Genomic DNA, 14,299 nt, shown 5'->3' with positions numbered 1-14,299 from the left:
AATATTATTCTGATTACATAGTATTTAAACCAAATAATAACAACAATAAAAAGAACAGTTAAATTACAACAATACTTACTCAAGGATTAATTTACTTTGGTAGAGAAATTTTGAATTAAATAACATTTTATCGCAATGAAAGTAAATGTAAAAACATTGAGCCCATTGAGCTACCAGTAAATATTAATATATCTGAATGAAACTTCTCACAGTTACTATGCATCATTTTTTTGTAGCCCTTTATATACACAGTTCTTCAGCTTTAGGACAATAGATTTGCACTGTTTGTATCTCAAACATGAAGACGAGGCAACAAAGAAGTTTGCAACGGCCAAACAGTAGGATATTTGTGACTGAACAAGTCAGCCATCAAATGCAAACCCAACTGAGCACTTGTTTTAATTGCTGAAGACTGGACTAACCAACCACACAAAACAAGTAAGAGGTGAAGATGGCTGCAGTACATTCCTGACTAAGGAAGATACCACTTCTTTGGAAGTAAACACCCTCAAATTAAAGAGTCAGCACTTGAATTTCATACAAATCCAACGTGCTGGAACCAACACAACAGGAAATGTGTCGCTGTCCTAATACATACTGACTGCACTGTATATACACACACACACACACACACACACACGTACACAAGTGGTGTGACTAGATTAGCAACCCTGGGGAAAGATTGCTGGTACCTGCACAAGCCTCAGTTCACGTCGCTGAGCACTGTCACACTGCTGGTATGCACTCACTCTTGCACACCCTGGGGACATCAACCCTCTTAGACCTCTCACCCATCCACATGGGGTTTATGTGGCCTCCCTGAGGCTGTATGAACCTGTCTGTCACTCAGCTACATGGGAAATGTGTAGTGGGATGGAGGGAAGGATGGTTAGATGAGCACAAAATAAAGTTTTGGAAACATCGGACGAAAGCAAAAGGGATGGAAATAGAATAGCAAAAAGATGCAGAATCAGAAAACAGATGGAGGGAAGACGGGGAGAGGAGATAAATGGAGAGAGGCAGCTGGAAGAAAAATGGCACAACAGACCGAAGGGCAAATGAAGAGGAGGAAATAGAGAGTGGTGGGATGAGGTCAGAGAGAAAAGACCCCATTATGTGCATGAGTGGCTGCATCATGGTTTCTTGCCACCCCGCTAAATCTAAGCAGCATTGCCGGTCTTTAAACTTTGAGAACATCGCTTCTTCTGGCGGTGGCTGTCTGTTTATGTTCAGTCTGCAGCTGACTTTGTTTTTCTTGTGTGTTAACCGACTGGCTTGTGCTTAAGAATCTCTGCTCTGTATATGACTCTACTGTCCTACAGGTCAATCGTTATAACTGATATATTTGTCAACCTCATGGAATAGCTACAACAGCCACTAAATTATTACAATAATCTCTGTACCAAAGACCACAGACGACCATTTCAGATGTGACATCTTTCTTAGAACTGCTACTCAACCACCACCAGCATAACTCTGTAAGTACAAATCCACTACTTACATGTATGCAAACTTCAAACTTCAACAGCTAATCTGATAACCATGTGTAGATGAGCACAAACTGAGAAACATTTTTACACATCTGAGAAATGTATAAATAATGTGATAGGTAGGGTATCACATTGTGGGCTTATTATAGCACTGTGTCAAATGGACACAAACTATCATCCACCGCAGTCTCAAGCAACCATGCAGGTAGCTACAGGCACACTGGGGCTGTCACTTTTTCAAAAAGTCAACTGCAAACAAATTCGAACAAACACCCAATTTCTTAGAATGCAACCCATATAGTGTGGCGTCATACAACTGCACCATGTGTCATGAGACTGTGATGCGACTTGGAATTTCAAATTGTGGCTCCAGTTCTGTCTTGAGATCTGAGACAATGCCCGTGGTCAGAATTTCCTTAAATCTGAATATCTTATTGGTGGTTTTTATTTATAATTGTTATCATTAGTATTCATTTTCTTATAGGTCAATAGGAAATGCAAAAGGTCTAGTTAATAGCTGAATCTTAAGAGCGCTATCCACAAGACAAACTACTGTAAACGGTATGTTGTGCTTATTGACTGTACATTTTGAATTTGAAAAGGTCATTACAGTTTTAATATATTTATATATTTAATAATAAAGTTGACAGTCCTAATCCCCAGACATCAGGCCCGCTCTGATCAATCAGGCGACAATGATTTGAATAAGGCAATTTTTATCATGAATGTTTATTATGATAAAAACAACAAGTATGAAGTAGAAGACACAAATGAACAAATGCCACTCAAACAGTGCTGTCACTCAACAGTATGGGCTTTGGACTCACAGTGCCCAGAAATACCTGTTTTCAAACTTGTAAGGAGCTAATAGAAGAAATGGATGTATTCTCTACACAAACAAGACATTTTAAAGATTCTTTTTTGATGGTGGGATAGTGGGAGAGAGACCGGAGAGGGAAAAAACAGAGAGTAAGTGATAAGACATATAGAGCACAGAGGGTTGACAGATGGTGAGGGCAGAGAAAGGGGGAACCAACGCCATTGCTACAAGAGGTCAAGTAGCTATTAACTATCAACCTGGAACTAGAGTGGAAGGCTTACTCTGTGGTCGAATCTGATGTTTTATGAAATGGACTGAAGGAAGGGTGTTTGGTAGCATTCTGTTAAGAAAGGTCAGTAAAGTCTAACGTAGAGAAAGAGGGTAGGATCTAAGCATGTGGGCTGTCAGTGAAAGGAGGGACAGGAAAAGATCAGTGAGGACTTGAAGCGCATGGAATACAATAATTAGCCTGGTGGAGGAGAAGAGGAGGGAAAACATAAACAGGAGGACGAGATGAGTCAGAGAGGGAGAGCAGCGATATAGAAGTAGAAGTTGTTGTGCTCCAGTGGTGATAACTGCCCTTCTACGGTGTGTGCTGTCGCTCCTCCAACTGCCTTCTGTCTCCAGACTATAGAGTCAATTATGATAAAGGCCATGTGACACAAGGAAATAGCTGAAATGTCAGTGGCTAATTGTTCTGCCATATCCTTACTCTGGAATTAATTACATTAAACCTATACCTGAACTTCTTCTAATATACAACCTAAACGTAGTCAAGCGGCATTCAAACCTGTGGTCAATTATGGGAGTAAATAAATGTCAGTATCATTGTAAATGCACAGAGCACAAATATAGAAATAATAGAATTTGTAAACACAAAACATGATCTACAAATAGATTCAAAATCCACAAACAAAGTCTCCATGATCCACACATATGAAACACAATGGAAGCCATATTTTAATGAACGCAAAATGATTTGTCTGCGCGTGAGGTTCATAATCTATTTGTAGATAGTTGAACGTTTGTTTTCAGAATTTTGACACTGTTTCTCTGTTTTACAAATAACTACTTCTTCAAATGCACACTTCACAATTTGCAAACAAACACAGTCTAACTTGTATTTTCAAACAAGAACCAAATTAAGCAACAAGCCTTTGGTTGAGGAGAATGGAATCTCATGGATTGGACTGAACCATGTGAATAAACACATGTTGATCTTCATCTCAGCCGGTCAGAGGGGAAGAAACAAAAGTTAAGACAGACAAGAGCTGCGATGACACTAACTCCTCTGGTCACACTTGGCCTGTTCACAGCTAGACTGCTCACTGCTCTCTCTCTCTTACAGCCACATGCTCACTACACAAACAGTAAGAAACTCAACAGGACAGTTTGTCCTCCCATTGTCAACAATGGTGCATTTCAATTTGCATCTTTCCATTTAAAAGTAGCTCTCCACCAGACGAGGTCTGAGCCATGCTCATTATTAATGCTGTCTGTCTACAAAGATAAGAGCTGGTCTTTTTAATAACTATATATAGAAATGGGGAAACAGTGTGTGTGTGTATTTGTGGTGCAGAACAGAATATATTTCTGCAATAGCAAGGTGAATGCATGAAATACTCCACGTACATACTTTTCATGCAGCTAATTCAACCATCTAACACATTAACAGACAGGAAATACTAGCAGATAAGACACACAGCACAACACACTTACTGACGTGCAATCAGCTATAAAAGGCAGAGTATGGACTTAAATTTGTGAAATAACTTGTACTAGTAGTGAGCTTCCACAAGCATACAATGAAAATACATTTACCATTGATTTGTAGGCAATGTAGATCATTCTCTCACACAGAAATGTACATTCCTAGTGATTATTAACATACTGCTATTAATAAATGTGCTGCACAGCAGTATAGAGGTATGCTGTCTAATGAAAATAACAGTGGACTTTTGCAGAAGCATGTTCTATAGAATGGATCTAAAAGAGCCAAAAGCATATAACCAGCTCTAACAAGCTGAAAATGAAAGCATCTAAACATACTGAGTTTAATGGTGCACGGAGAAATCACGCAATCAGATAAAAAGCAGATAAAAAGCAGATAAAAAGCATCAAACGGATGTTCATGATGGCAGTTGAGGTATGACCTTGATTCACCTGACTTTGAAGACTGAAACTGCTGTCTGTAAGGAGACGATGGCGGTGTCATAACCTCAGTTTGAGTAACTTCAGAAAACTGCTCTGTAGCAAGTAATGAGGTGAAAACTAAAGCAACACGACAGATTCTCACAGTGAATGTGATGGTACCGACTGAATGAAACACCTCGGCATGATGCAAAGTCAATTTTATGAAAAGCATAGAGTTGCTAGTTGTTTTAGGTACACATATCTAAAATGAATGCAGTTTAATACAACAGGCCAGCAATAAACCCTACGATCATGAGCGTTACATGTTCAGTTTTTGTTCAGACTGTTTATAGAGGTGTTGATTCAACTTATATGTCATTTTGGAGAATGAATCAACACTCCTTCTTAGCTGGGTAACTGGAAATGAAAAAAATAAAAGACAGAGCAACAACTCTTGCTGCACAGTATATTGTGTTATGTTTTATGCAACATGTCCTCATACCTAAATAACAGATGAATCAACAATGAAAAATAATCATTACTGACAATCGGGTCTTTATGTAGGGATTCTCTAGTAGTGGATTCTCTTTTTAGTTACCTTTTTTGTAATATAATTAGAAAGTGTAATTTCCATGCAGTGTTTAACCAAGTCAGAGTTATGGTGATGTTTACTGACAGGTTTATACCGTATGTCTTCTGTCCATTAATTAATTAATTTGGAACATTTCACATGACCCATGAATGTGGTTGGGGTTTACTGAATAAAATACACTTAAAGTGATTTTAAAAGTTGCATCAGCCATGTGTTGAATAACCCCATGAAAGTCAACATTGTGAACAAGTTTTAATTTTGTGTACTCAAAACCCATGGGGTTTTTTTGAGCATGGACCAACATTTGTCTTTAAAATATATTTCTGTCTACTTACGCGGCATGATCCCCTGGTTGACCAACTCCTCTCTGGACCTTCTCTGCTGTAGCTTCAGCTGGAGAACTGAACCGCAGGAAACAGGCAGAAGAAACAAAAGTGGGTCACTGAAGATTGAATAGAGAGCATCTCAAAAAACATCAGTATGTCATCTCTACTAGTTCCCAGTCACAGGAAGCCACAAATGTGGTACTCAGAAGGTAATCAAGTTAGTAGTAGTGGTGTGCTGTTACATAGAAGGCACTCTACAGAGGTTTTTATCTACCCTGTTAGCTGCTGCTGATCAGAATTGGTTCTCTGCGGTCCTCTGTGAGAAGACGCACAAAGGTTATGACACACACTACATAAGTGAAGGGAAACACACAGAAACAGACACACCAACAATTTCCTGTTTCAAGTACACACACACTTTACTGCTGCATTTATCACATCTTATCACCACAGAGATGTAGGAAGTGTGACAAAGAGAATTAAAGGAACACTCAACATGTATATTGTTAATGTAACTTTATTTATCTTGATATTTATATATATATATATATTTTAAATAATATTGTGAATCTTTTCTATTCAAGGGAATGGAGACTCAGGTGCCAACAAGGTTCAACACAGAACTATTATTAAACTCCTGAAGGTCTCTGGAATTTGGATTTTAGGGTCATGCCTCAATGTACATACGCTCAGAAAAGCTATCAGACTCGTTCTGACTCACGGTGTCCTAAGCTAACCTCACATTTTCGCAGAAGAAAACATCTGCAAAAAGTCTAAGGACAGAACTTCCAAGATGAAAATATGAATTGCCAGGAAATCTATAGATCAGCAGCTACACTATATGTGGGTCATGAAATCAGCATTAAAGTGTAACAAAAAATGGCACCTGGAAACATTTTTGAGGGCTCCTTTTTTACACACCCTGACTGTCCACAGTTACAATAACAGCTCACAACTTAGCACTGCAGAGGTGTGTCTGAGGTGTTGAACAGCTGGTTATATTGTAGCAACTACCAGTAATAAGACAGTACTTAGGTAGTACTCTCAGATATAATCTGATGACATTAAAGTGTAAACTGCATGCTGTATGAACACAGTTAAGTTTTTTACCTGTTAATATTCGATTACGTAACAGTTCCTAATTTTAAAAAAATCTGGTATTTTTTACATGGGCCACATTTGTTAATATTTTGGGGTCTAAATGACCATCTAAGGCCAAACGTTTTGCACCAATTAGTCTTTTACACCCTAAAACATGTTTAAAGAAAATAGGGGCCCAGGTTTAAAAATAAAAATCCTCTATCCTCTGATGTAAAAACACTGGTTTTGACTCTCACATAGTATGAACACAAGAAAAGCACAAAAAATCACTGCTAGGTCATATTGTCTGTTCAGAGCTAATATTAAAGGACAAATCCATAAAGTCAAAATTTACTGCTGGCTCTTCTAGGCTGAAGCCTATCCAGTGTTCCAATGACATTCAAACTGTAGCTCAGCTTTCCTCAGCACAGCGGCCCTACACCGTGAGCTGAGCCACTTCATCAGCACTCAGGCTAAGTTCATAAAACCAACAAACTAACATTTCATATGATTTGTATAGGAATTGCACCTAAAAGGAGGATCAGAGGCCAGAAAAGTGCCTCAGTACAAAAATAATTATCAAAACTTAACTTTTATGAATGAGCCTCGAATCGAACAAAGACTAAGTAACATTAAATAAATATAGATACAACTACACTATAACACTAATTACACTAATCATAACATAATATAATAATAAAATATTATATGTTTCTGTGATCTAACATACTGATCTAACCCTTTTTGGTCACTTGAGAACAGAAACGAGCTGTAAACACAACACTGCTGTGTTAAGTTGATATGACAAACTTGTTAGCAAACAGCTACCTATTTAAACATTCAGCGGACACTGCCCAACATTATCTTTCATCTGGAGTCATGTCTTTGGCCACTTGCTGAATATACAAAATTCGCGCTTCTTTTAGCTCAGTTTTGGTCTCCACCAACTCCTGAGGTAAATATCTGGCTTTTAAATCCTCCACTACAATCAATATGAGCTTTTGTTGTTGTTGGTAAACAACAGCTGCTTGCTGGGGCTCAAAACACTGATGAAAGCAGTGAGAGGGGCCAAACAGTGAGCTGAAAGATCTAAGATATACAGTAGATATAAGGAGGCTGTCTGGTGAGTCAGAGAGTTCATACAATCAATTCAAATTAGCTTTATAGCCAAGAATGTGTAACAACAATATTGCCAAAGCATCATACATACTACATAAGAACAATTAACCCCATACATTTCATTAAAATAGTAATAGTTAGCACAGTGTATTCATAGTTCATACTATGAATACACTGTGCACTGAGTGGCGGACTCAACAAAATCTTGATTTGTAACTATTATTTGGGCCAAAAATGTGCCTGATCCTGTATGCCTAACTCCTTCTCTTGAACCTAACTTCTTCTTCTTTCATTCTCTGGTCCTCTTTCCACCTCCCACACAAAGGGACATTATCCCTCGTACCCAAACACAGGTTTTGTCTTCTGTTGGTCTCTTCTCTCCAGAAGAGCACTTATCATTCTCATGCATCTGCTCTTCTTGTTCCTCTTTTTCAGATAAACTCTATGTTCTTGTTTTATAAATGTATGTTTTTCTACACAGTAGAAAAAAGATCTGTGTTCTTGTATTTCAGCACTGCCTGCATTTGCTTATAATGAGAGCAGGATCTGTCGCTGTGGCCTATTGCAGGCAGAATCTGCAGAGTCCCTCTGTGTGTCCTACAGTAGCCAAAGATAAAAACATTCATATTCCTTTGATTTCTGTGATGAGGATGTGCCTGATGCAGGATGGTGCAGTTTCTCTCCTTGGCAGCAGGAAAGATTTAACTAGCTCCTGCAGGCAAACATCGGCAGACTAACAAAACAAACACTAACACAGAAACTCACTGTAATCATGCATACTATTTGCAAACACACACTGACATACACAGGAGTGCACGTTAAACACATATTTAATACCTCCACTTATGGCTGAATAGTGTGAATATACATACACAATCCTAAGACAAGCCCACGCACGTTATTTGCTCAATCACACACACACACACACACACACACACACACACACACACACACACACACACACACACACACACACTGTTTTTTAGAGGCAGATGATTTGTGCCAAGAGATGACAGGCAAGTGATGCAATGTGCTGATACAGAATCTATTCTGGGAAAGTGTGCTCATTGCTCAAATGCCACTACACAACAGCAAGTGTACCTTCACTCAACAACAGTTTAACTCAGACAAGACCAATTCTGATAATCCATATTGAGGATTTGTAAGTAGGATAGAGAGGGAGAGGAGAGAGAGGGAGAAGGTAGCTCTTTCTTGTGAGTTAACTATTAATAATAACGTTTTTAATTTTAAATTAAACTTACAAAGGAAATTAATTTTAAATTCAGGTTTTTATTTCATGAAAAACTACACACAAAAAATTGTTGAAGTTGTTACACCACCATTACATTTTTCCTGTCGTGTACCCCCTAGAGGCAGCACGCGCGAATCGCTGATGTACAGTATGTAGCCATCGAGTGCAGTGAACTAAAAAAAGACAGCAAAGACATCTGGTACCTACACCGGCAAAATCGCCAAGTCGGTTAAACATGAGAAAATGCTGTCTACCTCTGTCTGAAAAAAATAAATAAATAAAAATTAAGGTCAATGTGGAAGAACGTTGAATTCATACTCTAAAAAATTGGGAGCAGCATATCACATATCAGGTCATAACTGCTGCAGTCTGCCGTTAGCTAGTTAACTCAGTTAGCCATGCGGCTAACTTAGCGGCTCTGTTAGCATGGGCTCAACAACCTCCCAGCGATCACGAACAGATCGGGACCGAACACAGCCTCTGAGACAGACGGAGGCCAGTTTGACGACAGGGAATACAGCACCGAGGTGATTTACAACTAGGACCTCCAAGAATGACATGGCTGGGTCAGGCTGGAACAGGAGAGGCGTCGGGCGGGAGAGGAGCGAGAGGGAGGTCAGGCAATGACACCGTGTAGAGCCCAGAACATTTTCGCATCTAACTAGGGATGTCACAAATCAGGTATAGTGGTATAGTGAAATAACTGGGGAAAAAAAAGAAAATAATAATAATAATAATAGCAGAGGCTACTGTGGTGTCCGAACAATAATGCTGCGATGATGTGTTGAAAAGAAACCCGCTTGACACTGTTCTTGATCATAAAAGTTTATTAAATCAAAGAGTTCAGCATCAATTACAAGCTCTGCAGCAGCTTGGAGAGTGACCCAGCCCGATGACCACTCTCTCTGTACATCAAACATAGCTTATACAGGATATGTTTAGGTATCTGTTAGGTACCATAGAAGGGTTTGAGTCTGCAAAGTAAAAGGTCAAACCCATAGAAGGGTACAGTACTATCTTGAGGTAACAAAACAAGGGGTTAGAGGTCAAATTCTATAGAAGGGTTCAGTCCCTTCAACCTACATAACCACCAATCACTGCTCTCCCTGTAGAACACCTCCCCAAAGGTCACTGACCCTCTGTCTTGCTGCTACAGTGCTATTTTGAACTGTTATGAGTCAAATACATAAGTATTGGATACTACACTACAACACACACACACACACACACACAGACGCACCCACCCACCAAATTTACCAACATGGTGACAGACCATTAGTCTGAAAATATGTATTTTAAATACTAATGACATTGTGACAGATGACACAGACTGAAAGGTAACTTTATACGGTTGCCTACTGATTTGAGCTATGGTTACATTACTTTGCCTAAACACAGTAACCTTTTGTGTTTAGCCATTGCAAACATCGTACTAGCTACCTTTGGTACCTAATTTTGGTATTGAAATGTTGGTTGTCATGACATTCCTACATCTGACACAGTAAATTAAGGGTTTAAATTTAGTTCGGAGTGAGATTCTGTATTGCTGTAAGTTGGTGCATTTTACAGGTGACATTACCCACCGCAAGGGTCACTCCTTAAAACCTCAGGAATTTTATTTAAAAAGTTCAGCAGCCAAATTCACAATTTTAAAGCATGTAGAAATAAAAATCCAAGTCAATAACCGTAGCCAATGCTGAATAAGTATGGTTGATCTGCATATTTGCCAACCTCCAGATTCAGGCTATGATGCCTAAATTGGGAGATGAAACATAACCATCATAATCACTCTGCAAGAAAAACCGTAAACCCAGAAACCTACGAATTACCTCAGTTCCTCTCATCAACCACACTATCTTACACCTTCTCATATAACTCAAAATGCATCCCTTTTAAAAATATATTAAAAATACATTGCAGGGCCCCATAGCCTCTGCAATGCATCAAGGCATGCCGTGACGCAACACCGCACCATTATCAGTTATAAATTTCGCTGCGTGAGAAAACTGATGTGTGGCTGATGTGTGGCGTGAGAGCATGTTTAAAAGTGTCAGTTGTACGAGTCTCACAGTCAGTTTGAGATTTGGCAGCCCAGGTTTTGGTGACTTCTGTTGAGTTTGATTGAGGTGTTTTACGATGAGTTAAAGGAAATTAGACTGGGGAAAGAGAGAAACTTAAAGTCAGAAGGTGTACTGTTTCGTCTTGGGCTGTATGGCTGCTTGGGATGTGTGTTCTCTCTGTGCAGGGGGCGTGGTAGCTGGCTCGGCACCTGGCTCTCCTCCACACCTGCAGCAGATCAACTCATCACCTCTGTGCTCTTAAGCTCCAACCTCCTGGAGGGCCGGTGCCAGATTGTTTTTCGCCATCCGTGGTAACAGTTCTCGGCCTACTCAGACGATTCTGTCACTACTTGAGCCTTCGCCTTCAAGTTTGTTCCTAAACAGTTTTTTTGTCTCCTCACTTTGTTTCCAGACCTCCGCTGCCTCGTGCCCCCTCGCCTCGCCAGCCACACTCCTGGATCCACAAGCTCTCTAGCTTCCCAGCCTGGCCTTCCCAACCCTTGCCTAGTTATTGTTTTTGTTGTCAAGAATAAACCTTTTTTTCCACACCTTCACCAGGTCTGTGTTTGCACCTGAGTTCTACCACCACCCAACTCTAACAGTGTACATTGTATTTTTATGTTTGTTAAAGCATAATAGATAGAAGAATATTTCCTTTCTTGACATTTTGTGAGTTTGCTTTTTTTTATTTATTAGATTAAAGAAGCTTGTGGAATGCTAGCACAGATCTCCCACCTGAAACTATGGGGGAGAGGCCTGAAGTATACTATCAGACAATCACCTCTCAAGGCACAAGTGGTATTACAACACAGGACTAGCTGGTTAACAGGCTAATATCTCTGCAACACAGAACATAATAGTCATTGACATGACGAACTATTACTTCTTCAAATTCTGTTTATAACGTTAGTTCATTTTTTTAAATGTTTTACACTAAAATTCTGGCCAAATCGCACACATTGTACCTTTAAGGACCTTTAAGGTATTTCAAGTAGTAAATCTGCCCCTGTTATCATTGTAAACTGCATACAGAACATGGGAGCAACAGTAAATATAAGGAGGCTATATGCAGGCATGTGAAGTTGTGAAGAATATATGTATGTTTTAGAATTCTTGTAATTTTAGCAGTGAGTTGTGAATGATATTGTGATTTTAGTTTATTTTGACATGTCTGTTTTGCATTAACAGAGGTCAGACAGTGGTCAACTAAAAAAACCCAAATATGACAGGTATACACAGGTAAATATGGGGTTGACAAACTTGATATCATAACATGATACACCTGTTGCACCAGGGTTTGCACGTGTGGTTGCCTCAACTCAACCCAAATCCTATTCCACGAATTGTTAAAAAATTTTTTACCAACCCCACAAAGCAATATTTCAATTTCATTCCATAATAAAATTGCTTTCTTTTCAATCTTAAACTCTGTCCTCTTTCATCACTGACTTCATTCTCTTGGTCCCATCTCTTTGTTTCTTTCCCCCTCCTCTCTGTCTGACAATATGGGTCATCTTTCAACACATTGCTATAAATGAATTTTAAACACATTTATATTGTCCAGACTCTCATGACCATGTGGATATATTGAATCTGTTAGTTTAATTTTTCAATGATCCAATTTTTAAAATCATTAAGAGCTATAAAAGTAAAATGTACTTCTCACTTTTGCCAGTGTTTCTGTTCTTTTTGATACTGTAGTGCAGCACTTCCTGTACTTTGCGCTCTCTGTTTCTATCCCTAACCTGTAGTCCTCATTGCTCCCTCCCCCTTGCTCCCTCACGCACTGTTCTATTTGTGTCCATGCCGTAACCTCTTGGAACCCAATCCTTCTGGACAGCTGAATGAAAAGGAACATTACTGTAAATTGCCTAAACAGACACACAGAGGAGGAGAGACAGTTCAGAGGAGTATGATCACTTTCACCAGAATGAGACGCAATGTAGATAGATGAACAGATCAATAGATGAAGTACGTCTAAGCATATAGGGGTTAAAATGCTGCCATCATGCAAATTTCTGTCACTTTCTGTCATGAAGTTAATGTGTCTCTCTGTAAAAATATGCCACAGTCCACAGCAAATCTCTCTTTACAATACATACATCTTAACACTGTGTGGAACACCAGTTTCAATATACTGTATCTAAACAACACAAAATGCTGTTAGAAGAGTTTCAAGTATAATTTCAGTTGTAAAACATTTTAATGAAAATATCCATCTTATTTTAGAGTTTGGCTCAATTCATGTCATTATATTTTAGACTTCTGTGGAAGTCTCTTGGAGTTCCCAGAGTTTGTCTTTTCCAAAATCGGTCCAAACTGCTCTCAGTCCAGCTACTTTGGTGCGAGGCCCATGCCGCTACAGTCAACAGGTTGATGAGTTCATGTGCTCAAGGCAAAGTGTGCAGTGCCCAGGCTGGCTGAGCCCCAACTGTAACCCAGCCACTTGTAGGGTATTTGATCCACTTAACACCTGAGCCCAGAAAATAAACCTGGACGACACTCGGAGGAAGGCCTAAACACTTAGAACAGTCGATGGAGTTTGTGATATACTGTTTTTTTATAGTGACAGAACATTTTAGACATTTACTTTTTTTTGTGCATTTTTTCTCCAAACAACAAACGATGAAATTAAAGCATTACCCAACAAGCTTCATACATTTGTAGGTACCACTGGACTCCATAGATTCATTTGTTCATTGTGTGACTTAAATCAAGCATTTATTTTGAAACATACGCCATTAAGTTTACAGTTGCACCTCCCCTCTTGTCACTTCCTGTAACTTGATATCCCTTACACTATCCCTGATCAGGTAATCAAAACTCCAGCTAAGCTTTTGTTCTCTCGCTTTCCACTCTCACGGGCTCACATCTCAGACCTGGGGACAGAGGACTCCTCAGCAGTCTAGTCTGGTCGGAGCAGACACACCGAACCAAACTCTTTTTTGTTACGGCAGTGACACGAGGGATCCCTGCAGCCAAGCAAATTCTTTGCATCTATGCTTTGTTTAATCCATATAACTATATACAGCACAGTGTTTTGCACAGACGATTATTACAGTTGCACAACGCGCTTACGCTGTGGACAATTAAAGTCAGCGTGATTTGATGGAGTGGAAGAGACAGTGTCCAAAGTATGGGTGCTTTCAAGCTAAAATGCAAAGCAAAATGGCCTAGGCTACTGCAATTTTTAAATCGCTAACTGTCCTCTGTCCTGGCACTGGCCAATTCGATATTACATATCGAATATTACATATCGAATTGGCTTTAAACATAGCCACACACTGAGGAAACTTAAAACTCCCGCTTCACATTCTTTCTTTGTTTCTGACCTAACCACACGTGTGTTCATGCTTACGCAGGTGAAACATATGGAGGCAGGCAGAACAAAGAAAAATATAATACGAACACACCCACACACACACAC

At 39.4% G+C, this 14,299-nt stretch overlaps 1 protein-coding gene and 1 long non-coding RNA gene across 6 annotated transcripts in view; one reads left to right on the top strand and one right to left on the bottom strand.

Annotated features, from left to right (window-relative positions):
• Nucleotides 1-14,299, bottom strand: part of LOC123985993 (myocardin-related transcription factor A-like) — a 49,987-nt gene that overhangs the window by 17,597 nt on the left and 18,091 nt on the right. For all 5 annotated transcript variants that reach the window (XM_046074064.1, XM_046074030.1, XM_046074038.1 and 2 more), the window contains one exon: nt 5,371-5,436. In XM_046074064.1, coding sequence (XP_045930020.1) covers nt 5,371-5,436 — 66 coding nt within the window. The remainder of the gene's footprint in view (nt 1-5,370; nt 5,437-14,299) is intronic.
• Nucleotides 1,896-6,169, top strand: LOC123986261. The gene is made up of 3 exons (XR_006828832.1): nt 1,896-2,051; nt 5,423-5,570; nt 5,946-6,169. It is a non-coding gene; the product is annotated as an uncharacterized LOC123986261 (long non-coding RNA).

This window comes from Micropterus dolomieu, linkage group LG02 (genome assembly GCF_021292245.1).
Source record: "Micropterus dolomieu isolate WLL.071019.BEF.003 ecotype Adirondacks linkage group LG02, ASM2129224v1, whole genome shotgun sequence".
Classification (NCBI taxonomy): Eukaryota; Metazoa; Chordata; class Actinopteri; order Centrarchiformes; family Centrarchidae; genus Micropterus; species Micropterus dolomieu.
The sequence above is the reverse complement of the archived record's forward strand: the minus strand, read 5'-3'. Positions and strand labels throughout refer to the sequence as shown.